At 43.3% G+C, this 27,090-nt stretch overlaps 1 protein-coding gene across 2 annotated transcripts in view; it reads right to left on the bottom strand.

Moving 5' to 3' along the window:
* Positions 1 to 27,090, bottom strand: part of LRRC49 (leucine rich repeat containing 49) — a 171,606-nt gene that overhangs the window by 120,879 nt on the left and 23,637 nt on the right. For both annotated transcript variants that reach the window (XM_040415768.1, XM_040415769.1), the window contains one exon: positions 21,721 to 21,945. In XM_040415768.1, the coding sequence (XP_040271702.1) occupies positions 21,721 to 21,945 (225 nt within the window). The remainder of the gene's footprint in view (positions 1 to 21,720; positions 21,946 to 27,090) is intronic.

Below are 27,090 nucleotides of genomic sequence, written 5' to 3'. Positions count from 1 at the left end.
AACAGAGCGGGGAAGGTGATGGACGAAGGACCCCGTATTTTCCAGGGTCTGGCCACCGGCAAGCGCTCTCCCCATAGGATTGAATGGGAGCGCACCGTGCTTGCGCGGCCACTGCTCCCATTCATTTCTATGGGGCCAACGGAAAAAGCTGACAGAAATGAATAGAGGGTGGCTGCACACGTGCAGTGCATCCTCCACAATCTTCTGGGGTCCGTTCTCTATGTAGGCGCGGAGGGAGAGGTGGGATCCTAGCGATGTGCCCCCATTATCTGAGATAGGAATACCCCTTTAATATCTTTTTCCACATAACCACTTTAACTGAATACTTTTATTGGTAAAACGTTTTGAGAATCCCTTCAGAGCTGACAAGAGAGGAAGTGACATGGCACTTTCCTGGGGCCAGTGCCACTGTGTCTTGACTTGCTGGGACCACTGTGGTTAACAGATAAGCCATCATTGTTGGTGCTGCGACAACCCCTATAAAAGCTTACAAATGGCAGATCAAATTTTGCCTTTATGGAGTCTTTACTCTGCCACTGGTGATTACCACGCATAAATTCTCAAGTCGCTCCAAGGACCAGAAAGCATTCATGAAAGCCAAAGACAGTGTAAGAAATGCACACAAGGCAATATCTGGCTGGACCCTCTACAAACAAAGTTTATAGGGTGCCCATATTATTAGGACAGTATGACAGTATTGTGTTTCCATTTATTCTAACTGTACATGCCATTTCAATGGATGCAGAGAAATAGGGTGCAATTTGCTTCCTATTCTTTTACTTTCGAAAATTGACTCCATGCTGATGTATATGAACGGAGGTACCAGAGACGGAGTCATGTATCTGCAGCAATCACATTCCTCCTGAACCAGTTTTTCAAAGGAGGAGGTGAAATTCTTCACATGGCCATTTACAGGAAATGTCAAAGGTGGAGAAGCCAGTTATCATGTAACTAATGTATTACCTATTTCTTTTCTTATTAATTTAAACTATATACTGACACATTTTGTTTCTAAGTACTTTTTCAGTGGTGTATCTTGTTGAATTCTATTTTCTTTAAATAATTAAGGGGGCAGCCATCTTGTCTGCTGTTCTGAGCTGTGAACAGACGTTCCACTCGATCTGTCAGATAAAAGGCCCATTGAGTTCTATATGAGTATTCTGGGAAAGCTCTGTAAATCAATATACTTACCAACGTTAGAATTGTAAAAATCGGGACACTTGCCCTGTCACTTGGATCATCGCAAAATGCCCCCAAAAAGGGGCCAGAACGCCCACAAAACAACCAATTAGGGGACAAAGTCTGCATAAGGCCCGCCCCTTTCACAGACCAATTCACTGGATTTTTGGCAAGTATGCCTGATCAGAGGTCACTATACAGGGAAGGAGTAGATGACCGGTGATCATCACCTATTGTCAGTGGTGCATTGTCACCTTTCATCCTGTAATCATGACTTTGATGTTAATGAGATGACTGCTGAAGTTCATCTCTACAGAACAGAAAGAGCCAGTCTATTGTGAGGGTTAGTAGCCAATGTGAAAACTGCAGGTCTTTTAGCACTTTTTTTTTTTAATGTCAGCAGGCTCAACCCCATAAAACCAGGAATATTGTCTGGCAGGGTTTCTGTGGTCAAAATCTGTTGTGAATTAGGGTTTCAGTTCACCGAGGGGCAGGAACGAGCACCTCTGCATTGTAGTGTTTGCCACATTCCCTCCCCTTGATTGACAGGTCAGGAATCATCACTGCCCTCTTGCCTGGCCTTGTAGCCCCATGCATGTGCCATAGATGCTATAATTGGCGCATGCTCAGTAGATCTCTTCCCGCTTTCATCGCTGCAGAGATGATTACTGTGCATGTGCAGATGACAGACTATATGGAGCGTGAACGGGGTCACAAGGCCAGGCAAGTGGACAATGACAATGCCTGTCCTTATCAGTCAAAGGGAAGGGATGCTGAGCTAAGCTGCACCTAGGGGCTAGTGTTTGCACTAGACTGAAGGTAGATTTGATCAAAGCTCAGCAGTCCTTGTACTTCTTGAGAAGTTTAAAAAAAAAGTACAGCCGTATAAGAGGATACTGGAGGATTTTTACCCCTGTACTATTGAAAGCATCTTGACATATTGCATTATAGGCTTGTATGGGAACTGCTCAGTTCGTGATCGAATTAGTACCGTATATAGTGGGTGTTGAAGGTGGCCTAATGGGTTATTGGAAGCCAACTACCCTTGGTTTACAACGCTGCCTAAGTCGGGCAAGGGGAATTGCAGAGGATATCTGGCACCCAAATAATGAGCTATTTGCACTTCTGCCATCAGGAAGCCGTTATAGGTGTTTCCGCTAGATTAAAGAAAACCTTTTTTCCAGAGGCCACGTGGACTTTAAATTCCAATATGCTTTTCTACTAGCACTGAGCTGTTGAAGACAATTTTACATGTATTGTCCGTGTCCTAGTCTGGATGGATGCAAACGGTGTTTCATTGGCGTTGTATTTGATATGTTCTCAATGACTAAAGTTGAATCTAAACTAAATCACCCAAATATCGGTACGATTATCAAACGAACACTTATTCCCGATAATCTGCCCGTCTAAAGGCGAAACGCACATTCATCGGGTGAAATGATCAGAGGTACGGACACCTCAATCAGCGTTCCTGGGCAGCACATTGAGCGGTCTAAATAGCACTCTGCTGCCTAGGAGCAATCATTCTGTATGGCGAAAAGTGACAGTAATAGCGATTATCCCCCCCCCCCCCCCCCCCCTCCCCCCTGTATTGGGCAGCTTCTTGCTTTACATGGTCAGTATCAGTGATTGAGAATATTGTGGTGATCCAGATATCAAAATTATTTTTAGGAGTAGGCGACCGCTTCCTTTAAATTCCAGTATTGGGTCATAACCTTGTCCAATCTAGCCATAAAATCAGTAAGATAGAACCACTTCATAGAGACCCCTATTATAAAACCTGAAGATAGCGCGAGGGGTATACACAAGCCTTACACAGATCAGAATAGTTAGCGGGGTCAGGAAAAGGCTAGTGTCCTTTCCAGCCGAGGTCACAAATCAAATCTCTATCTTGCGATATACATCAAATAAATACGTGGCCTAATCCATATTTGGGCCAAGTGTTTCCTCCTGAGAACTCAGGACATGAATAGGCTTCTACGGTACCAAAATCAAATGGATCCCAGCTCAGTAACAGGGAGCAATTAGATAACTCCAGCTATCCTGCCATTACCTCCTCCATGTTTAGTACGCACCTGTACGGGACATTAGGATGGAAGTCATATGAAGTTTCTAGGATGCATTCCCATAACAATATTTTAATACAAAGATTTTGAGGCAGACCTGATGGGCAGCAGAGGTCGTAAAAACGGTTGTGAAAGGTCATTACCATACTCACTGGCTGGGAGGGGGGGGGGGAGTGTGGGGGAACCTACAGACCCTTTTTAACATGCAAATTGTGATTTCTTCGGGATCAGTAGCTTTATGGACTGACCAATATTTCTGCTTCCCCAAGCAACCGACGCATAGCGTATTAAGTTCTGGTTTTATCCCTTTTATTTTCCAAACTGTTATTTAGCATTCTATGTATATTTTATGTTGCATTTTGTTTGATAACCTCGTTGTTTGTACGCACTGTCCTATTTGTATATTAAAACTTCACTTTAATAAGAGCCTTTTGTGTTCTAACGATTCTATGACCTTAGAAGAAGCCCTACCTACATTGCCTTTTTAACCTGTGAATGCCAGCAACAGTAGAGAGTACTTAGGTGTTATTTAATGCAAGATGTCTCGTCAGTCTGATATGACGAGTGGTGGCAGCTAGGACTGATTAGCTGACAGAGGGAGGTCCAGCGGGACCCTGCAGGCTTCCATCCTGAATCTAAAGGCTTGTTCACACGAACGTGTATGGTTTTCATTGCTGTTCCGTTTTTTGCGGACATAAAACGGAACCATGAACGAGTTAACTTTAGACTCAACCCATTTTTCACACCCCCTATATATACTGGTCATGTGATACTCCACACAGCTTTGATAGTTTGGTTGGAAGCTGGTGTTTTTCCTGCATTCGTTTCTCACTCTTGCTATTGGTTGTATTATGGCTGACGACTCCGAGGATGAGGTTCTCCTGTTCTGGCTGCATACTCGGCGACAATGACAGCAGCCAACTATGCTGTATGAGGAACCAAGGAGGAAGCATTGGCTTCATCCAATTCTCTCGCAGCGGCGCAGTAAGGGTCACTTCCACACGCTGTACATGGATCTGCGACAGCATCATGATAAAGTTAATCGGTATTGTCGTATGTCTGTGAGCAGCTTTGACACTTTGTTAGCGGCTCTGCGTCCTGGCCTCACACGTCAGGACACAAATATGAGGCGCAGCATATCACCCGAGGAACGGCTCATTGTGACGTTGAGGTAAGTTGAAGGTTGTCTTTGCTGTTTATGTTTTGTGTTGTCAAATATATGTATTGTTGTAAATGTACTATACAGTCAGGAGTTTTTTAAGGGAAAGAAGTGGAATGTTATGCAATGGCCAAGTCAATCCCCTGACCTGAATCCGATTGAGCATGCATTTCACTTGCTGAAGACAAAACTGAAGGGAAAATGCCCCAAGAACAAGCAGGAACTGAAGACAGTTGCAGTAGAGGCCTGGCAGAGCATCACCAGGGATGAAACCCAGCGTCTGGTGAGGTCTATGCGTTTCAGACTTCAGGCTGTAATTGACTGCAAAGAATTTGCAACCAAGTATTAAAAAGTGAAAGTTTGATTAATGGTTATTATTCTGTCCCATTACTTTTGGTCCCTTAACAAGTGGGAGGCATATATGCAAACTGTTGTAATTCCTACACCATTCACCTGATTTGGATGTAAATACCCTCAAATTAAAGCTGACAGTCTGCAGTTAAAGCACATCTTGTTCATTTCAAATCCATTGTGGTGGTGTATAGAGCCAAAAATGTTAGAATTGTGTCGATGTCCCAATATTTATGGACCTGACTGTATATATAGACATGTATACATAAAAACAAAAAAGAGACCACGGCCCTTTCATAAGGTGTCCAAATGTGTAGTCCTTTTATTCACACATGTGACAAATGAGTCCACCTAACTGGGAATGTTTGCTAGCTTCAAAATGGTCCCAGTAAGTTAAAGGGGTATTCCCATCTTGCTATTTCATCCTCACCTGCAGCCAGCTCTGCTGTTCACTTCCTGGTTTCCTGCTGCTAAGGCTGGGCAGGCTTAGGCAGTTTGAGTGTAGGCCGGCCACGCCTCCTTATGACATCACTCTGAGAGCTCAGTCCTTGCATGCTCGTTCATGTTAATTGCAGACTGCTTTTCCATGTGCCCCTCAAATGTACAATGGCCTCCTATTCCCTAAATGTGGACCCTTTGTTCTATCCACTCCATATTTGTCTTCCCCCTATGTTCCTATATTCCATAATGGAGTTATATCGTTAGTGGATTTGGTGGTGCATATAGTATTTTAAAAATAATACTAACCTCTTTTGAACTTGCCTGCGGTCCTCCGATCCTTCTCCGGCACATCCTCACACTCCTCTGTAGTTTCGGCAGTCTTCGGGAGGCCGCGCATGCACAGATATATATTCTTTTGTGCTGCTGCTAAAATTAAGCAGCGCACGCGCGGCTCTGTTTTAGCCGCGGCACTAAGGAATAAACATCAGCGCATGCGCGGCCGCCCTGCGCCGTGCTTGTTCGCGATGACAGGGAGAGGCCGGGCACTGGATGGAGCTAGTTCTTCTGCGCAAGCGCGGCCCATCGATGCGACAGCAAAGAGGTGGCTGTATCCATGGGATACCAAACATATACAATGAGGTTACAAATTTTAGGGGGAACGCTTGGAAATTTTTAATAAGATAGATTTACAAAAATACTCAATGGGACATATTTATTAACTTAAACTATGATAACTGAGATGGGAATACCCCTTTAAGTAAAACGTTGCATGGGTAACTAAAAGGACTACACATTTTGACACATTATGAAAGTACCGTGGTCTCTTAAGTATTTTAATTGATGGTTGATGTTTGGATACATCTGACCTGTGGGAAATCTGTGTTTTTATTTTTCAACTGAATGTGCTCGTCAAATGTTAATATATATATATATATATATATATATATATATATATATATATACACACACACTGCTCAAAAAAACAAAGGGAACACTTAAACAACACAATGTAACTCCAAGTCAATCACACTTCTGTGGAATCAAACTGTCCACTTAGGAAGCAACACTAAGTGACAATCAATTTCACATGCTGTTGTGCAAATGGGATAGACAACAGGTGGAAATTATAGGCAATTAGCAAGACACACCCAATAAAGGAGTGGTTCTGCAGGTGGTAACCACAGACCACTTCTCAGTTCCTATGCTTCCTGGCTGATGTTTTGGTCACTTTTGAATGCTGGCGGTGCTTTCACTCTAGTGGTAGCATGAGACGGAGTCTACAACCCACACAAGTGGCTCAGGTAGTGCAGCTTATGCAGGATGGCACATCAATGCGAGCTGTGGCAAGAAGGTTTGCTGTGTCTGTCAGCGTAGTGTCCAGAGCATGGAGGCGCTACCAGGGGACAGGCCAGTACATCAGGAGACGTGGAGGAGTCCGTAGGAGGGCAACAACCCAGCAGCAGGACTGCTACCTCCGCCTTTGTGCAAGGAGGAACAGGCGGAGCACTGCCAGAGCCCTGCAAAATGACCTCCAGCAGGCCACAAATGTGCATGTGTCTGCTCAAACGGTCAGAAACAGACTCCATGAGGGTGATATGAGGGCCTGACGTCCATAGGTGGGGGTCGTGCTTACAGCCCAACACCGTGCAGGACGTTTGGCATTTGCCAGAGAACACCAAGATTGGCAAATTCGCCACTGGCGCCCTGTGCTCTTCACAGATGAAAGCAGGTTCACACTGAGCACATGTGACAGATGTGACAGAGTCTGAAGACGCCGTGGAGAACGTTCTGCTGCCTGCAACATCCTCCAGCATGACCGGTTTGGCATTGGGTCAGTAATGGTGTGGGGTGGCATTTCTTTGGAGGGCCGCACAGCCTGTAGTGTGTTTTTCCACTTTAATTTTGAGTGTGACTCCAAATCCAGACCTCCATGGGTTAAAAAATTTGATTTCCATTTTTTAATTTTTGTGTGATTTTGTTGTCAACACATTCAACTATGTAAAGAACAAAGTATTTCAGAAAAATATTTAATTAATTCAGATCTAGGATGTGTTATTTCTGTGTTCCCTTTATTTTTTTGAGCAGTGTATATATATATATATATATATATATATATATATGTGTGTGTATAGATAAAATTGATGTCAAGTTGCAGTGCAAGGCTTGTTAAAAGTAATTATATTTTTTCTGGTTATGTTTTTTAGATTTCTGGCAACTGGGAATTCATTTGCATCACTGCATTTTGAGTTCCTGCTGGGCGTCTCAACGATTTCTGGAATTGTTCGTCAAACATGTCAAGTGATTTGGCAGCGACTCCGGGACACAAGGCTGAGGATTGGATCCGAATTGCTGAGGGATTTCATCTAGATGCGTAGTTTCCAAACTGCTCAGGGGCAATGGATGGCAAACACATACGTGTTAAGAAGCCGCCTCACTCTGGGTCCCGATTCCACAATTATAAGCAATACTTTTCAGTAGTGCGGTTTGCTTTGGCAGACACTACTTATAAGTTTATAATTGTGGATATTGGGGCTGTGGGATTCGCTCTGGTAGTTAGGACTAGCGGATGCACTATAGAGGCAAAGCACACAGTTCTTGAATCAAACAGCGGTGTTTATTCACACATTGGTGTATAACAAAGTGCAGATAAGGTGTATCACAAAACGCAGGTGGTTCGGTGTTTGTTCACACACAAGGAAAGTCCATAAACAATAAAAGTCACCTTTTCTCCTGGGTGTTAATTCACACCCTGTTAGCAGTTCAGCCTCATCAAGTCCATAGGCGGCCTGTTCACCTTTAGAGGGGCCTCAGTCCTCCAGCCCGGGTCTCAAACCTCAGATCCCAGCACAGCCCTCGGTTCACAGCACACAGACTCCTGATCGGCTATGACAGCCATGCTAAATCTCAAGGTGTCAATTAACAATAGCTGCTGCTGACACATAAAATACCGGCTCTTACTTCATGGAGGCCAGGACCCTCAGTGACACATACCTTCCATCCACGATGATTCCAGGTACCTTCTTACAGGGCCTATGGGAGCACTGCAGATGCGCGCATTTTCAGTTCTTCTAAATGGAGTGAGAGACTTCATGCCAACCAACTTGCCCTTCCAGAGCCCAGAAGGCTGCCCGGTTCTGCGGGACCACCGGCACCATTTGTAATTGTGGCTGATGAAGGGTTTGCTTTGACACCACATGTTATGCGCCCCTCCCCCAGATGCAACCTCGATGACAAACTACGTATATATTCAACTATGGGCTGACAAGAGCCCGTCGGTATGTAGAATGTGCGTTTGGAATACTTACCAACAAGTGGAGAGTATTCCTGTCATCCTTACAGATGGCACCGGAGAATGCCACTTTGGTTATTCAAGCATGTGTGATCCTGCACAACTTCCTCAGGATTCATGATGCTCCCTTAGATGCTAGTTTGGAGGAATCAGGAACATATTCTTCCTTATCTGGAGGACTTCACCTGACTCGTCATGGCCAGCCTGGAACTGCAGGACTTGCAGTTTGAGACCTCTATGCCGAGAACTTTTGTAGCCCTGAGGGTGCATTACCGTGGCAGATGGACGCAGTTCCGGCAGACAATACTTACATCTGGACTCGGTCTAGTTTTGTTTTAACTTTTATTTGTAGACAGCCTTTATTTTATTTTTTAAAGATAGTGTAGGGATTCGCAAGACAATGAGGACCCTTGACGTGGGCTTGCTGGCTGTGATTGATAGCAGGAATAAATATGTTAGCAAAAGTGATCTTGACTGCCAGTGCACTTTAAAAGGTGTACAAGTATACATAATGTTTACGCTGACATATTTAGCCCTACTGTAATTCTCAAATACCTATTTTAAGGTTGTAATAACAACCAAAAATAAACATGTATTGTGATGTGTGTTATTTGTAAATGTAGCCAAATTTAGTTGATTTGCGCTAGCTAATACTGAAGGGATGCGTAAACTGCACCCCTCAAGCTGTTGACAAAGTACAAAGCCCATCATGTCCTGACAGCCTACGGCTACTATTCGCCACTAGGGCCTGTTTATAGAGTAGTATTTTGTCAGCAGATGGTGGCCATCCTGGAACGAATAGCAACGAACTGACACTTGAAGGCACTGTCCAAGGTACCATAAGTGTATAGCCCTGATATTTGAATGAGCTCACACACAAATCTGATAGAAAATTCCACTTTGGCTTTCTGAACATTGGCTAAGTTCTAATAAAATTTAGTACACCTAATTTGTGATAAAGTATTTTCATCTATAACTGTGTTTGAAGAATAAACCAGTAATGAAAGTTATGTGTACTTAATAAATGTGAACATCAATAAAAAAACATTCAAACCATGTTTTAAATAATAAAATATTTTTTGTTGCATAAATATAACTAAAAGTTGGCTTTATTTTCAGCATTAAAAAATAGCAGAATAATTACAGTATATGTCAAATAAATCCCTGGTGAAAGGGCCACGCACAGGGCCTGGTTGGCCGCTCACAGGGCCTGGTTGGCCACTCACAAGGCCTGGTTGGCCGCTCACAAGGCCTGGTTGGCCGCTCACAGGGCCTGGTTGGCCGCTCACAGGGCCTGGTTGGCCGCTCACAGGGCCTGGTTGGCCCCTCACAGGGCCTGGTTGGCCCCTCACTGGGCCTGGTTGGCCCCTCACTGGGCCTGGTTGGCCCCTCACTGGGCCTGGTTGCCAACCCATAGATCCTTGTGGTTGATATTGTGGGTGTGTCCAGAAATAGGGCTGTGGCCACATTGGTTCACGGTCCTGTGAATACAGGGGCTGTGAATAAGGGGCTGGGTGGGGAAGTGTTTGGGTAAAACTTGGCCCTGGCTGGGGATCCGCTGCCATGGCCACTGCACGCTGCTTCATGTTATCAAGGAATCTATGCAATTCCACTTGATCCAGTGGAGAGTCCATGATAGCAGCGACAGTGGCCATAGAGCTCACTGTGAAAATACAACAGAAAAAAACCCAAACATACACAATGCCAATAATATATTACATTTTTTAAATGAGAAAACTAGTAATGACATTTAGCAGGCCAAAATGTGTCTGCTAATTCTAATACAAAATCACATCACTTTCATATTTATAGCTAAACAAATGGTTAAGCAAATTGTGTTGATGCCCCCACAATGGGCGTGTCCCTTTTATAGAAGATACTTCTGGTGTCCCCAGCACCCGTGTCACTCCTAATCCAGCGATGAAGGCCATTGTATGTCCCTGTTGTGGCTAAAACAACATCCAGAGAGGGGGGTGTACAGACGTTATCACAACACTTTGGCGACAAGCTGCCGTGCATTGTGTGTGACATCACCCATGATGAAAGGCTGCTTTTCAGCCATGTGGTTTGATAATGTCTGTACACCCCCTCTCTAGATGTTTTTGTAGCCACAACAGGGACATACAAAGCCCTTCTTCGCCAGATTATGAGTGACACGGGTGCTGGGGACACCAGAAGTATCTTCTTTAAAAGGGACACGCCCGTTGTGGGAGCATTGACACAATTGGCTAATCTATATTACCATGTGTAGGCCATAATTCAAATATTGATATGCAAATGCACAATGTGCAAAAATACATTATCTCAAACATATGTGCTAAGACATTCAACTGGTCTACACCAGACCTGGCTTACTTGACCATAGCAAATATTCCAATTTAAAACCGTCCAAGTTCAACATGAGCTGACCAAAAATAAGTTTGCATTAGGATTGTTTACTAGGGGCAAATTAGCGAGTTAGTACTATAGAAAAGTTTTAATAATTTACACAATAAAATATTGGGCGTGGGAGGTCTTACCTAAATCTGTCCACTTCTTGGCATTGGCCTTCTCCCATTGTTGGGGCAGCATTGTCTGCGCCACCTCATCCCAGGCCCGCTCCTTTGCTACCCGGTTGTGGTACAGATCACTCCTTATGTCCCATATCTCCGGTTGTTCTTGGATGACAGTTATCAATCACTCTACATCCATCTTCTTCCTTTGTAAAGTCTGACAGCTCTTTGCATCCAGGGCTTTTTAGGCCTCAACATGTGCCCAGCCAATGTTGCTAAACACAAAGCACATGGCAAAAGTGGGTTTGGCCTATAATGAAAAAATCACGGATCCGCAAAAAACGGATGACATACGGAGGCGTTTTGTATGCATTCTGGTTTTTTTGCAGAACCATTGACTTGAATGGAGCCACGAAACGTGATTTGCGGACAATAATAGGACAAGACTCAAAAAGTAGTGGAACGGAAATACGGAAACGGAATGCTCACGGAGTACCTTCCAAAAAACTAAACGGAAACGGAAAAAAATGTACGGTCGTGTGAACAAGCCCTAAGTCCATGATCCTGACAATTCTTTTTAAACAAATGCAGTAATAGTTCAAGACCAATGGTATGTGTGCACGTCATTGGTTTCTTTAAACAAATACATCATGCACAGCTTCTGTTGAAAAAAGAAATGGCTTCCGGCAGAAAACCTCATTGAAAGGATTTCCAAGAATTTCAAGACTGTAAATAGTCCTTTACTAGAGTCCATAGAGTGACGCCTGGACTGATTTGATGTATGACTCGTGTGCGTCGGTTTACACCACGTTATTAATATTTATCTGCAACTCCAAATGGCTTTTTTCCAGCTCCGCAACTAGACAGACAATTTCTAACATATACTACTAAGGGCTCATTCAGACGGCCGTATGCTGTCCGCAAAAATGCAGATCCGTTTTTTTTTAGCAGACAGTTCAGCATGTCCGCAAAAATATGGATTGCATTCTGTTTTTTTTATGACCAATAAACTTTAATGGGGCCATGTCCTGATTTTCACTGACATGTTTCATTTGTTTTTGAGCGGTCGCTGTACACACAGCGCGCGCTGAGTGCCGGAAGAAGAAAAGAAGGTGTGGGCAGCGGCGGACGCCCTGATTGGAGGGAGGTCCGCTGGTGGGCGGGGTTGTGGCGCACTGGTGTATTGTGTGCTGAGGCAGGAATGGAGTGATGAAAGGATGATTATGCTAAGAAGAGACCGGGGGGTATGGCAATAACAGGGAATTGATGAAGACTAAAAGGAACCATGATTGTATGGCAGTGACCGGGCGAATTGAAAGGGGGGTAAGGAGAGGAATATGGGGCAGTAAGGTCAAGGTCTCAATAAACAGATTGGAACAAGGTGTAAGACTACCCAATGAGGTGGTGTAATAAAGCTAGACAAGATGTGATAAACCTGGAAAGGACGTAATAAAACGTATGCCAATGTACACTTTAAATCATTGTGAGGCCGGTATTCTGTGTATGAATGAGCAATGTAATGAGGTGTGATGGAATAGGTAGAGTGAGCTGGACTGAATGCCGTGGACAAAGGATAACAGAAAGATGGGGGTGGTGGGGGGATGACATATGAGGATGGGGTGTGGAAATGATGGTGAATGTGAAAGGGTATGGAAGAGGATGTGGGCCCATCAAGTAAATGGCCGAGTTGGCAGATGGGTCTAAAAAACACTTGTTCTCTAGGCTTTCGTTTAAACCATAAGGTTCAAGAGTCTGTAGCTTGAAGATCCAAAACATCTCCCTTTTTTGGAGCGTCCTGAACCTATCTGAATAGGTATCATAAATTTGTTTAATGGGTGTAATGGTGAGTTTGGAAGGGTCCTTGTCATGGGTGGAGAGAAAATGCAGAGACACGCTATGTTTCAGGAAACCGCGTGTAATATTCCACCGATGTTTATTGAATCGCTCTCTAAGAGACTGGATTGTGCGACCCACATACTGTAGGCGCATTCGCATTCCAACAGATAGACAATGTATGAGTTTGAGCAGTTCAGGAAGTACTTTATGGGGAATTCTTCTCCCCTTATATTGCTCTTGAAGGTTTTAATCCGTTTAGAAATGCTAGCACAGCATTTACATAGGGTATGGCTGCATTTGTAGCTGCCCATACAACCAGAAGAACCTCTTGTGGTGGTTTTTGACAACAGTGCTTTCTTCTTCAGTCTACCTGGTGCCAGTATGTTCTTCAGGGTTCTCGCTCTTCTGAAGGTCATCTGTGGTTTGGACGGAATGACGTTCTTAATATAGGGATCATTTTTTAAGATATGCCAATGATTTGCCGAGATATTTCTCAGGACCTCATAGTTGGTGTTGTAGATAGTGATAAATGCAGATCTGTACTTTTTACCGTTCTCTGCTTCTTCTGACTCGTCTTGGCTTTGTTGGCTGGCCCGCAAATAAGCCCCTTCAATAATCCCCCTGGGGTATTTGTTATTGGAGAATCTTGACCGTAAGATTTGGCTTTGTTCAGTTTAATCACTCGTAGTGGTACAATTTCTTCTTAGCCGTTTAAATTGACTGAAAGGTATATTATCCTTCCATTTTTTTGTGGTGCGCACTCCTATAATCCAAATAGCTGTTGCCATCAACTTTTTTGAAAAATTTCTTTGACATGATAGTTTCGTTGTCTGCATATAAGATTAAATCCAGATATTCAATGGATGTACTTGAGTTGTTGGCTGTGAAAATGAGATTCCACGTGTCGGTGTTGAGGTGAGAGATAAAGGCCTGAGCTTCTTCACTGTTGCCTCTACAAATAACGATCAGATCGTCTATATAACGTTTGTAAAAGACAATCTTGTCCTTCCAGTGGTGCTCACCATAAATGTATTCTTCTTCAAAACGGCCCATATATAAGTTTGCAAAACTTGGTGCGAAGCGCATCCCCATCGCGGTCCCCTTCCGCTGTCTGTAGATCTGACCCTCGAATGAGAACACATTGTGTGTGAGAATAAAATGGATCGCATCTGAGATAAAAATTCGATGTCTTAGAGAGAGATCACAGTCAGTCTCAAGGTAATAGCGGGCTGCGTTTATTCCGGCCTTATGTGGGATGTTAGAATACAATGCAGCAACATCCAATGTTAACCAACTGGTAGTTGATTCTCACCTGATATGCTTTAATAGTAAAATAAGTTGTGAAGAGTCCCTTTGGTAGGAGGGGAAGTTCAGAATGTGTTTTTGTAAAAAAAAAACGTCCACATAATGGGAAAGGTTACTGGTTAGTGAATTAATACCAGAGATGATGGGTCTTCCTGGTGGATTATTGATGTTTTTGTGGATCTTTGGAAAAGCTCTTTTTATCTTCTATGAGTGGATTATAGGGGAGGGGTTCATAATACAATGTATCTCCCAGGATCTTATTTGCCTCCCTCTCATAATCATCTGTAGTATTATTTCCCCTCCCTTATCTGCATTTCTAATAACGAGGAAGGGGGTGAAAAGAAAAAATGCCAAAGAGGGCGGAGGGGGGATCAACAAACCGGAAAGTCAAAGAAAACAAGAGACACAAAGAGGAACACATGAAACTCCCAGAGTCCCAAGAAGAACACAAATATTCGACAGTAAAAATATTCAATCTTTCTGGATTCCGCCTTACTTCGGTTCAAACATCTGTTCTACAGAAGTGCTTGGCTTTTTGCCCTGCAGAAAAATTCAGTGAATTTGAGCTCTTTGTCGACCTCAACACTTTCATTAGAAACCTCATACTCCAAAGGCATTTTGCAATCGAAACGAGGCGACCCAATACCAACGTACCTCCTCGTTATTAGGAATGCAGATAAGGGAGGGGGAATAATACTACAGAATAGAGATGATTACGTGAGGGAGGCAAATAGGATCATGGGAGATCCATTGTATTATGAACCCCTCCCCTATTTTATAGAAGATAAAAAGAGCTTTTCCACCCTGCTGAAACAAGCAGAGGAGGACCACATCCTAACAAAAAAGGAAAGGGAATACATTATAATAGACCATGCGAACACAGCATTATTTTACCATTTACCAAAGATCCACAAAGACGTCACTAATCCACCAGGAAGACCCATCATCTCTGGTATTAATTCACTAACCAGTAACCTTTCCCATTATGTGTACATTTTTTTACAAAAACACGTTTTGAACCTCCCCTCCTACCAAAGGGACTCTTCACAACTTATTTTACTATTAAAGCATATCAGGTGGGAATCAACCTACAGTTGGTTAACACTGGATGTTGCTGCATTGTATTCTAACATCCCACATGAGGCCGCAATTAACGCAGCCCACTATTACCTTGAGACTGACTGTGATCTCTCTCTAAGACATAGAATTTTTATCTCAGATGCGATCCATTTAATTCTCACACACAACGTGTTCTCATTCGAGGGTCAGATCTACAGACAGCGGAAGAGGACCACGATGGGGACGTGCTTCGCACCGAGTTTTGCAAACTTATATACGGGCCGTTTTGAAGAAGAATACATTTACGGTGAGCACCACTGGAAGGACAAGATTGTCTTTTACAAACGCTATATAGACGTTCTGATCGTTATTTGTAGAGGCAACAATGAAGAAGCTCAGGCCTTTATCTCTCACCTCAACACCGACACGTGGAATCTCTCATATTCACAGCCAACAACTCAAGTACATTCATTGAATATCTGGATTTAATCTTATATGCAGACAACGAAACTATCATGTCAAAGACATTTTTCCAAAAAGTTGATGGCAACAGCTATTTGGATTATAGGAGTGCGCACCACAAAAAAAGGGAAGGATAATATACCTTTCAGTCAATTTAAACGGCTAAGAAGAAATTGTACCACTACGAGTGATTATACTGAACAAAGCCAAATCTTACGGTCTAGATTCTCCAATAACAAATACCTCAGGGAGATTATTGAAGGGGCTTTTTTGCGGGCCAGCCAACAAAGGCCTACAGACCCTTCCAAACTCACCATTACACCCATTGAACAAATTTATGATACCCATTAAGACAGGTTCAGGACGCTCCAAAAAAAGGGAGATGTTTTGGATCTTCAAGCTACAGCCCCCTGAACCTTATGGTTTAAACGAAAGCCTAGAGAACAAGTGTTTTTGACACATCTGCCAACTCAGCCATTTACTCAGGAGGTGCCCCACTCGATGGGCCCACATCCTCTTCCATACCCTTCCACATTCACCATCATTTCCACACCCCATCATCATATGTCTATCTGTTATCCTTTGTCCACGGCATTCAGTCCAGCTCATTTTACCTATTCCATCACACCTCATTACATTGCTCATTCTTACACAGAATACCGGCCTCACAATGATTTAAAGTGTACATTGGCATATGTTTTATTACGTCCTTTCCAGGTTTATCACCTCTTGTCTAGCTTTATTACACCACTTCATTGGGTAGTCTTACACATTGTTCCAATCTGTTTATTGAGACCTTCACCGTACCACCCCATATTCCTCTCCTTACCCCCCCTTTAAATTCGCCCGGTCACTGCCATACAATCATGGTTCTTTTTAGTCTTCATCAATTCCCTGTTATTGCCATACCCCCGGGTCTCTTCTTAGCATAATCATCCTTTCATCGCTCCGTTCCTGCCCCAGCACACAATACACCAGTGCACTACAACCCTGCCCATCAGCGGACCTCCCTCCAATCAGGGCGTCTGCCGCTGCCCACAGCTTTTCTTCTTCTTCCGGTTTACTACCTCGTGAGATTTCCCTACCCTCGTCACTTCCGGCCGCACCGGACATGACGTGAGGAGGTGTGCCGCGCCACGCAGGCGCACAACGACGGGGTAGGGAAATTTCACAGCAGAGTTAGCTGGACACCGGCCGATACTGCGCATGTGCCGGGAGCCTCACTAGCGGTTAGGGTAGGGAAAAATTACGGGCCAGTGCGCAGGTGCGGTGATCGGATGGATGTTCTCAGCTGGACACAGGCCGACACTGCGCATGCGCTGGGAGCCTCATCTATTTATCAATTTTTATAAATTTATACCCTCTACACTGATGTACATATATTTATCTTTTTAGACTTGATAAAGGGGTCATGCACCCCAAAACACGTTCTCTATGAATAAATTGGAATTCATTTGACTCCTGGTTGTGGTTCTGCGCCCCGTGTTGTCCACTTGCTCGCTTGACTTTTATAGTCCAGGGTTTCTTTCGTATTGCTATTGACATCCATCACAGGATCTCGAAACCGCTGCAAAACGCTTCATTCATTGTCAATGGGGACAAAACTGAATGAACTTGAACGGAGTGCATCAGAATGCACTCCGTTCAGTTTTGTTGCGTTCCCATGGCGCACACAAAAACGCTGAATACTAATCAAGACAAATCAGTCATAAAACAAAATGTAAATCAATGGAGACGTATCAGTTTTTTCGGACCCAAAAAAAACCCGGATCCGTCCCCCAATGACTTACAATGGTTTTAGTGACGGATCCATCTTGTTCATTTTGAAAATAATAAAACCGGATCCAGTATGAACATATGCAGACTGTTGTATTATTGAACGGATGCGTTTTTGCTGATCCCCTGACGGATCCATCAAAAATGCAGATGTGAAAGTAGCCTAAGCTCTGTAGCCACTTCCATCTGAGAACATCCAGCTTGAAGCTTTGCAATGGTGAGGTACTGTAGATCAATTGTTAGGTGTCGTCTTGGTCTCATGATGTCAAAATGTGAACAGCATGATGAGGAGGACTGTTTAAATACCAATTCTAATTAAACTAGTAAATTTATTGGGAGATTCATGGATCATACACCTGTTGTGAATTTTGCCGTTAAGCTCCTTGTTAGGGAACAGCAAGTTGTGCAAAAAGTACTGAAACAGTACTGAACAGTAGGACATGTGCATTCAAAAGTTTAGAGGAGGTCACATTAAAGTCACTTGTAAAGGTTAGAATGCATTTTAGGTTCATCCTGAAATTTCACCCACAAGCCAAATACCCCTAACCTTTTGTGAGTAGTGTATGCTGAACCTTAGGTTCAAATTCGTTAGTGAAGAGAAATATTATAAAAATATCTGTATATACACACTATGTAACAGTATGCCTAATGAATCAATATTACAGTACTTTTTCTACTACCTAGATGACTGAAGTTTCTTGGCCCAGCAATATGTAATGACAGACATGTAGTGAGGCAAGTATGATTGGGAGAATCAGTAACAGATGGACAGCTTGATCGGGACTAATACTTAGTTACCAATGCATTTTGCTCATTACAATGGTTAAACTGGCATCTTGAAAGTATAAGGCTGCGTTCACATCTCCAGTGAACGTTTCTCTGCCAGAGTTCACCGGATCCGGCGCTGCCAGATTCTCTAAATCATTGTCGGATCCCCACTGACTGTAATGAGGTCTGGCGGTGATCTGGCCACTTTCCAGCATAAATGCTGTGTTTCGACCCAAGTAATAGTGACCATAAAGTAATAACCTTCCAATTATCATTCAAAAGAGCGTTTCTACAGGGAGGAACAAAAATACCAAACTTCAAAAAAGCTAAATTAAGCCAACTAAGAGAGGCCATAGGCCTAACTAACTGGGACAAGGTCCTCAAAAATAAAAATACAGCCACAAAATGGGATGACTTTAAAAGCATCCTAAAATCTCATTGTGAGAGGTACATACCGTATGGGAATAAAAGGTTAAGAAACAAAAAGAAACCAATGTGGATAAATAGAAATGTAAAGAAAGCAATAAATGACAAAAAGAAAGCATATAAAACACTAAAACAGGAGGGTAGCGAGGAAGCACTGAAAAACTATAAGGAAAAAAATAGAACATGTAAAAAACAAATAAAAGCGGCCAAACTAGAGACCGAGAGATTAATTGGCAAAGAGAGTAAAACTAACCATAAAATGTTTTTCAATTATATAAATGTTAAAAAGTATAAATCTGAAGGTGTCGGCCCTTTAAAGAGTAAAGAGTAATGAGGGGGGAGTCGCAGAGATCGACGAGGAGAAAGCAAAGCTGTTAAATATTTTTTTCTCCAATGTATTCACAGAGGAAAATAAACTGTCAGATGACATGCAGAATGTAAAAGTAAATTCCCCATTAAAAGTGTCCTGTCTGACCCAGGAAGAAGTACATCAGCGACTTAAAAAGATTAAAATAGACAAATCGCCAGGACCGGATGGCATACACCCCCGTATACTAAGGGAATTAAGTAATGTCATAGCCAGACCCTTATTTCTGATATTTGCGGACTCTATACTGACAGGGAATGTCCCACAGGATTGGCGCATGGCAAATGTGGTGCCAATATTCAAAAAGGGTCCAAAAACAGAGCCTGGAAACTATAGGCCGGTAAGTTTAAAATCTGTTGTGGGTAAACTGTTTGAAGGTTTTCTGAGAGATGCTATCTTAGAGTATCTTAACGGAAATAAGCAAATAACGCCATATAAGCATGGCTTCGTGAGGGATCGGTCATGCCAAACTAATTTAATCAGTTTCTATGAGGAGGTAAGTTCTAGACTTGACAGCGGCGAATCAATGGATGTCGTGTATCTGGACTTCTCCAAAGCATTTGACACTGTACCACATAAAAGGTTAGTATATAAAATGAGAATGCTTGGACTGGGAGAAAACGTCTGTAAGTGGGTAAGTAACTGGCTCAATGATAGAAAACAGAGGGTGGTTATTAACGGTACATACTCAGATTGGGTCACTGTCACTAGTGGGGTACCTCAGGGGTCAGTATTGGGCCCTATTCTCTTCAATATATTTATTAATGATCTTGTAGAAGGATTGCATAGTAAAGTATAAATTTTCGCAGATGACACTAAACTGTGTAAAGTAATTAACACTGAAGAGGACAGTATACTACTACAGAGGGATCTGGATAGATTGGAGGCTTGGGCAGATAAGTGGCAGATGAGGTTTAACACTGACAAATGTAAGGTTATGCACATGGGAAGGAATAATGCAAGTCACCCGTACATACTAAATAGTAAAACACTGGGTAACACTGACATGGAAAAGGATCTAGGAATTTTAATAAACAGAAAACTAAGCTGCAAAAACCAGTGTCAGGCAGCTACTGCCAAGGCCAATAAGATAATGGGTTGCATCAAAAGGGGCATAGATGCCCGTGATGAGAACATAGTCCTACCACTTTACAAATCGCTAGTCAGACCACATATGGAGTACTGTGTACAGTTCTGGGCTCCTGTAAACAAGGCAGACATAGCAGAGCTGGAGAGGGTCCAGAGGAGGGCAACTAAAGTCATAACTGAAATGGGGCAACTACAGTACCCTGAAAGATTATCAAAATTAGGGTTATTCACTTTAGAAAAAAGACGACTGAGGGGAGATCTAATTACTATGTATACATATATCAGGGGTCAGTACAGAGATCTCTCCCATCATCTATTTATCCCCAGGACTGTGACTGTGACAAGGGGATATCCTCTGCGTTTGGAGGAAAGAAGGTTTGTACACAAACATAAAAGAGGATTCTTTACGGTAAGAGCAGTGAGACTATGGAACTCTCTGCCTGAGGAGGTGGTGATGGTGAGTACAATAAAGGAATTCAAGAGGGGCCTGTATGTATTTCTGGAGTGTAATAATATTACAGGCTATAGCTACTAGAGAGGGGTCGTTGATCCAGGGAGTTATTCTGATTGCATGATTGGAGTCGGGAAGGAATTTTTATTCCCCTAAAGTGGGGAAAATTGACTTGGGTTTTTTTTTTTGCCTTCCTCTGGATCAACTTGCAGGATGACAGGCCGAACTGGATGGACAAATGTCTTTTTTTGGCCTTATGTACTATGTTACTAAGTACCACTGCATATAGTGTTTTTTGTTCGGCTAACAGCTGGCATTTATGTCGGATCATCTCTGACAGAGATGTGAACGCAGCCTAAGGCTACATGCACAGGACTGTATATGTTTTGCGGTCCACAAATTGCGGATCCACAAAAAAAAGGATGACGTTCCGTATGGCATCCGCTTTTTTTGCGGATCCATTGTAATAATGCCTATCCTTGTCCGCAAAATAGAAATAAATAGGACATGCACTATTTTTTTTTGCGGAGCAACGCAACTGACATACTGAAGCGGACAGCACACGGTGTGCTGTCCGCGTTTTTTGCGGACCAATTGAAATGAATGTTTCCGTGTTCGTTCCGTTTTATTTTGCGGATAGGATGCGGACCCAAACAACATTCGTGTGCATGTAGCCTAAAACAGCACTTTTTTACAGACATAAAATACTTGCCGGTGGATAGAAATTTGTACCACAGTTAAAGGGGTTTTGTGGGATTTTGATACTGATGACCTGTGATTGACAGGGCCAGGCGTCTGAATCCTGTTCACATCTGACCTGGTAATTTCGTGTAAGCATTGTGAATTCTGTGCATGCTCACTACAGTCTCTTGTTTCAGCGGTGTACTGTAAATGCACCAAAAGCCTGGTGCACAACACCTAGCCAAGTCAATCACAAAGAGAAAAGAGTGGCTAACTTTGCGGAGCACTGAAGTGCTCCGAGGGGCTAGGACTCGCTCCGGGTACACTGAACTGCTCATTTGGATATTTGAACAAAGCGCTTTTTCTGCACAATGCCAAAAATGGATTGTCAAACAAGGGGTAATGTTTTAAAGGTTTCTGAAAGTGCTATCAGTCACTGTCAAAGGCTGACACACTCCCTTTAATACTACTTTGGACTATTGTTTCTATAGAAGCACCAGGTACTCCTCTGCGGCAGACCTACCTTTAGATTGTGGAGCATCTTCATTGTTATTATTTGGACTGGCACAATGGGGGACGGATCTAGATCTGGTTTTTCTGGATACACGGCCTGAAAGCTCTCCAAATGCCCCCAGTGACATGGAGTCTCTACTGCATCTTGAAACAGGGCCAAAAACCTCAGTGACATTAGAAGTTAAAGGAATATAAGGCTGCTGATTCCGAATCAGGGGACTTGAAAGTCTTCCATCTAGTAGAAAAAACAAACAAAAAACAAACAAACATTAAAATAAGCAGTGCACAGGTACTGCAAAGACATCTATACAAAAATGGAAAAGCAATGACTGATGAAAAAACACACATTGAACATTTGATGGCGTGCTATAGGACAGCATGAACATTACATAATATGCTCATCTATAAAATAAAACACCTATATATTATATATTGCCCTATCAAACCAAGAAAACCAGAAAGATCCAAACACCTATACAATTCTTAGTATCTCTTTTCCATGACGACAATAACATATACATATATTATTTCTTTTATTCAATGTCTTTATTGATCATTATACTAACACAAATTACCCAAAACCCATAAAATCAATTAAAAAGCATAACCAGAAGGACCAATTACAAAACGCTATATATAAAATGTAACACATATCTCTATATACTGCATAAAATTAAATGGGTTTCCTGAGACTTAAATACTGATGACCTGGATAGGTCATCAGTATCTGAATCGGTGGGGGTCCGACAGCTGGGACCCCCACTGATCAGCTGTTTGAGAAGGCAGCGGTATTTAATTCTCGGAAAACGCCTTTAAAAAAAAATGTACAAGTTCTACAGTATATACAACAAAATCATATTAATATTAGTACAATATTATATAAAAAAAATACTGTGTTAAATCTAATGTTGAATATATAAATTAAAGTGCTTCTATGGGCTTTATTATACACTTCTCAAAAAAATAAAGGGAACACTTAAACAACACAATGTAACTCCAAGTCAATCACACTTCTGTGAAATCAAACTGTCCACTTAAGAAGCAACACTGAGTGAAAATCAATTTCACATGCTGTTGTGCAAATGGGATAGACAACAGGTGGAAATTATAGGCAATTAGCAAGACACCCCCAATAAAGGAGTGGTTCTGCAGGTGGTGATCACAGACCACTTCTCAGTTCCTATGCTTCCTGGCTGATGTTTTGGTCACTTTTGAATGCTGGCGGTGCTTTCACTCTAGTGGTAGCATGAGACGGAGTCTACAACCCACACAAGTGGCTCCGGTTGTGCAGCTTATCCAGGATGGCACATCAATGCGAGCTGTGGCAAGAAGGTTTGCTGTGTCTGTCAGCGTAGTGTCCAGAGCATGGAGGCGCTACCAGGAGACAGGCCAGTACATCGGGAGACGTGGAGGAGGCCGTAGGAGGGCAACAACCCAGCAGCAGGACGGCTACCTCCGCCTTTGTGCAAGGAGGCACAGGAGGAGCACTGCCAGAGCCCTGCAAAATGATATGAGGGCCCGACGTCCACAGGTGGGGGTTGTGCTTACAGCCCAACACCGTGCAGGACGTTTGGCATTTGCCAGAGAGCACCAAGATTGGCAAATTCGCTACTGGCGCCCTGTGCTCTTCACAGATGAAAGCAGGTTCACACTGAGCACATGTGACAGACGTGACAGAGTCTTGAGACACCGTGGAGAACGTTCTGCTGCCTGCAACATCCTCCAGCATGACCGGTTTGGCATTGGGTCAGTAATGGTGTGGGGTGGCATTTCTTTGGAGGGCCGCACAGCCCTCCATGTGCTCGCCAGAGGTAGCCTGACTGCCATTAGGTACCGAGATGAGATCCTCAGACCCCTTGTGAGACCATATGCTGGTGCTGTTGGCCCTGGGTTCCTCCTAATGCAAGACAATGCTAGACCTCATGTGGCTGAAGTGTGTCAGCAGTTCCTGCAAGACAAAGGCATTGATGCTATGGACTGGCCCGCCCGTTCCCCAGACCTGAATCCAATTGAGCACATCTGGGACATCATGTCTCGCTCTATCCAGATGCTTTAGTCCAGGTCTGGGAGGAGATCCCTCAGGAGACCGTCCGCCACCTCATCAGGAGCATGCATAGGCGTTGTAGGGAGGTCATACAGGCACGTGGAGGCCACACACACTACTGAGCCTCATTTTGACTTGTTTTAAGGACATTACATCAAAGTTGGATCAGCCTGTAGTGTGTTTTTCCACTTTAATTTTGAGTGTGACTCCAAATCCAGACCTCCATGGGTTGAAAAATTTGATTTCCATTTTTTTATTTTTGTGTGATTTTGTTGTCAGTACATTCAACTATGTAAAGAACAAAGTATTTGAGAGGAATATTTAATTAATTCAGATCTAGGATGGGTTATTTTTGTGTTCCCTTTATTTTTTTGAGCAGTGTATTATTTACCACTATGCATCTGAAAAAACAGAAATGTATTATTGTATTGTAAATTATATACTATAGACTAAACTGGACCATAAAACAGTAAATGTAATGTCAAATATATATATATATATATATATATATATATATATATATACACATACACACACACACACACACACACACACACACACACACATGCATATGTACGTTGAAGTGTGAGTGCCATATCATTGCTAGTCGTAATGCCATTAACAATACTGACCAGACATAGTTATTAAAGGGTTTCTGTCACCCCACAAAACTCATTATTATTTTTTTGGATAGTTAGATTCCTCATAGCGCGATATAGGAGAATATAATAGTCTTACTTACTTTCATGCGGCCGATTCTTTATAAAACGAAGTTTTATAATATGTAAATGAGGGCTCTACCAGCAAGTAGGGCGTCTACTTGCTGGTAGCCGCAGCAGAAATCCGCCCCCTCGCCGTGTTGATTGACAGGGCCAGCCGTGATCTCCTCCTCCGGCCGGCCCTGTCAGTAATTCAAAAATCGCGCGCCTCTGGTCATTCGGCGCTCTGAGATGAGGAGGCTCGTCTCCTCAGCACTCCCTCAGTGCGCATGCGCCGATGACGTCTTCTCTTTCGGTGATGTCATCGGCGCAGGCGCACTGAGGGAGTGCTGAGGAGACGAGCCTCCTCATCTCAGAGCGCCTGCGCCGAATGACCAGAGGCGCGCGATTTTTGAATTACTGACAGGGCCGGCCGGAGGAGGAGATCACGGCTGGCCCTGTCAATCAACACGGCGAGGGGGCGGATTTCTGCTGCGGCTACCAGCAAGTAGACGCCCTACTTGCTGGTAGAGCCCTCATTTACATATTATAAAACTTCGTTTTATAAAGAATCGGCCGCATGAAAGTAAGTAAGACTATTATATTCTCCTATATCGCGCTATGAGGAATCTAACTATCCAAAAAAAAATATGAGTTTTGTGGGGTGACAGAAACCCTTTAAGTAGTCCTCCTACACCTTGATGCGTTTCGCAAACAAGCTTCCTCGGGAGGTATAAAGAAATATATTATATATATATATATATATATATATACACACACACACACACACACACACACTAGCAGAAGAACCCGGCTTCACATGGGTATATTTCATCTATTTCATTTAATGTTTGCGTGTGTCGTTAAAAGAAATCGACAGTATCCCCCATAACAGTGAACTCCACAGTCCCCCACCCCTTAACACTGACCCCCCCACAGTGCCGGGCCACTTTAAAATGTGACCTCCACAGCAGCCCATCCCCTTAACTTTGACCTTCACAGCAGCCTGCCCCTTTAACAGTGAGTTTCACAGCACCCCACTCCCTTGAAAGTGACCTCCACAGTACCCCGCTGCCTAAAACAGTGACCTCACAGTACCCTGCTGCCTTAACAGTGACCTTCACAGCAGTTGCTCCTTTAATAGTGGCCCCTGCCCCTTTAACAGTGACCTCCACAGTGCCCACCCCTTTAACAGTGACCTCCACAGTACCCTGCCCCTTTAATGCTAGGGATGTGTTGCGCAACATTTTGTCTCAACAACTTTTAAAATAATAGTCTATGGTGTCGCACTGCGACATGTGACAAGCTGCGACTGCCACGCGACAGTTGGATTTTTCTGCGACTGTCGCGTCAAAGTCGCAACATGTCACATGTCGCAGTGCGCGACATTGGTGCGACATTAATGTTGCGCGACACATGTAGCAATGTAGTTGTGCCCTATGTGTCGTGCGACTTATTGTCGCGTGACACATGTCGTCGTGTAGCCCTAGCCTAAAGCTGACCTACAGCAGTGAAGAAAAATGACTGGGTTGTCATGGAAACCTGGAGTAAAACTGTGTGTATGTGGAGACTAAGAGCCTGTGAGCTTCTATTGGCTGATAAGGGACATACGACTATGTGTATGGCAGTTGAGATATGAAGGGAAAGACTTGCAGGCTTGCATTAGATAATGCAGGTAATTTTTGGGGAATATCTCAGAAACGGTATGTCCTACAGAGCTGAGACCCGGTCTAAAACCTTCCCGGACACCTGATGTACTTGTGTTCCAAATTTGGTGAAGATCGGTCCAGTCGTTTGGTCGCGCATAAAGAATAGACAGACAGACGTCGGGACAGACAGAAACTCATTGTGTACCGGCATGTAACCGCCACAGTATTCTTTTCCCGGATAGTAAGTGATATGTGTACCAAGTTTAGTAGAAATTGATCGATGAGTTTTTGAGTTACAGAGCAATATGTGTGTAGCAAAAACAGTTGGAGCATACAAACTCCATGAAGCTGCTGTGTAGGGGCGCATAACCCCCACAAGATTTATTTCCAGGTAGCAAGGGATGTGTATACCAGGTTTCGTTGAAATCAATGGTTGTGTTTTTGAGTAATCGTGGAACATACATTCATACACACACATACACTCACCTAAAGAATTATTAGGAACACCTGTTCTATTTCTCATTAATGCAATTATCTAGTCAACCAATCACATGGCAGTTGCTTCAATGCATTTAGGGGTGTGGTCCTGGTCAAGACAATCTCCTGAACTCCAAACTGAATGTCAGAATGGGAAAGAAAGGTGATTTAAGCAATTTTGAGCGTGGCATGGTTGTTGGTGCCAGACGGGCCGGTCTGAGTATTTCACAATCTGCTCAGTTACTGGGATTTTCACGCACAACCATTTCTAGGGTTTACAAAGAATGGTGTGAAAAGGGAAAAACATCCAGTATGCGACAGTCCTGTGGGCAAAAATGCCTTGTGGATGCTAGAGGTCAGAGGAGAATGGGCCGACTGATTCAAGCTGATAGAAGAGCAACGTTGACTGAAATAACCACTCGTTATAACCGAGGTATGCAGCAAAGCATTTGTGAAGCCACAACACGCACAACCTTGAGACAGATGGGCTACAACAGCAGAAGACCCCACCG

Source organism: Bufo bufo, chromosome 1 (assembly GCF_905171765.1).
Source record: "Bufo bufo chromosome 1, aBufBuf1.1, whole genome shotgun sequence".
NCBI classification, from domain to species: Eukaryota; Metazoa; Chordata; class Amphibia; order Anura; family Bufonidae; genus Bufo; species Bufo bufo.
Note: the sequence above shows the minus strand (reverse complement) of the source record. Positions and strands in the feature narration are given on the sequence as shown.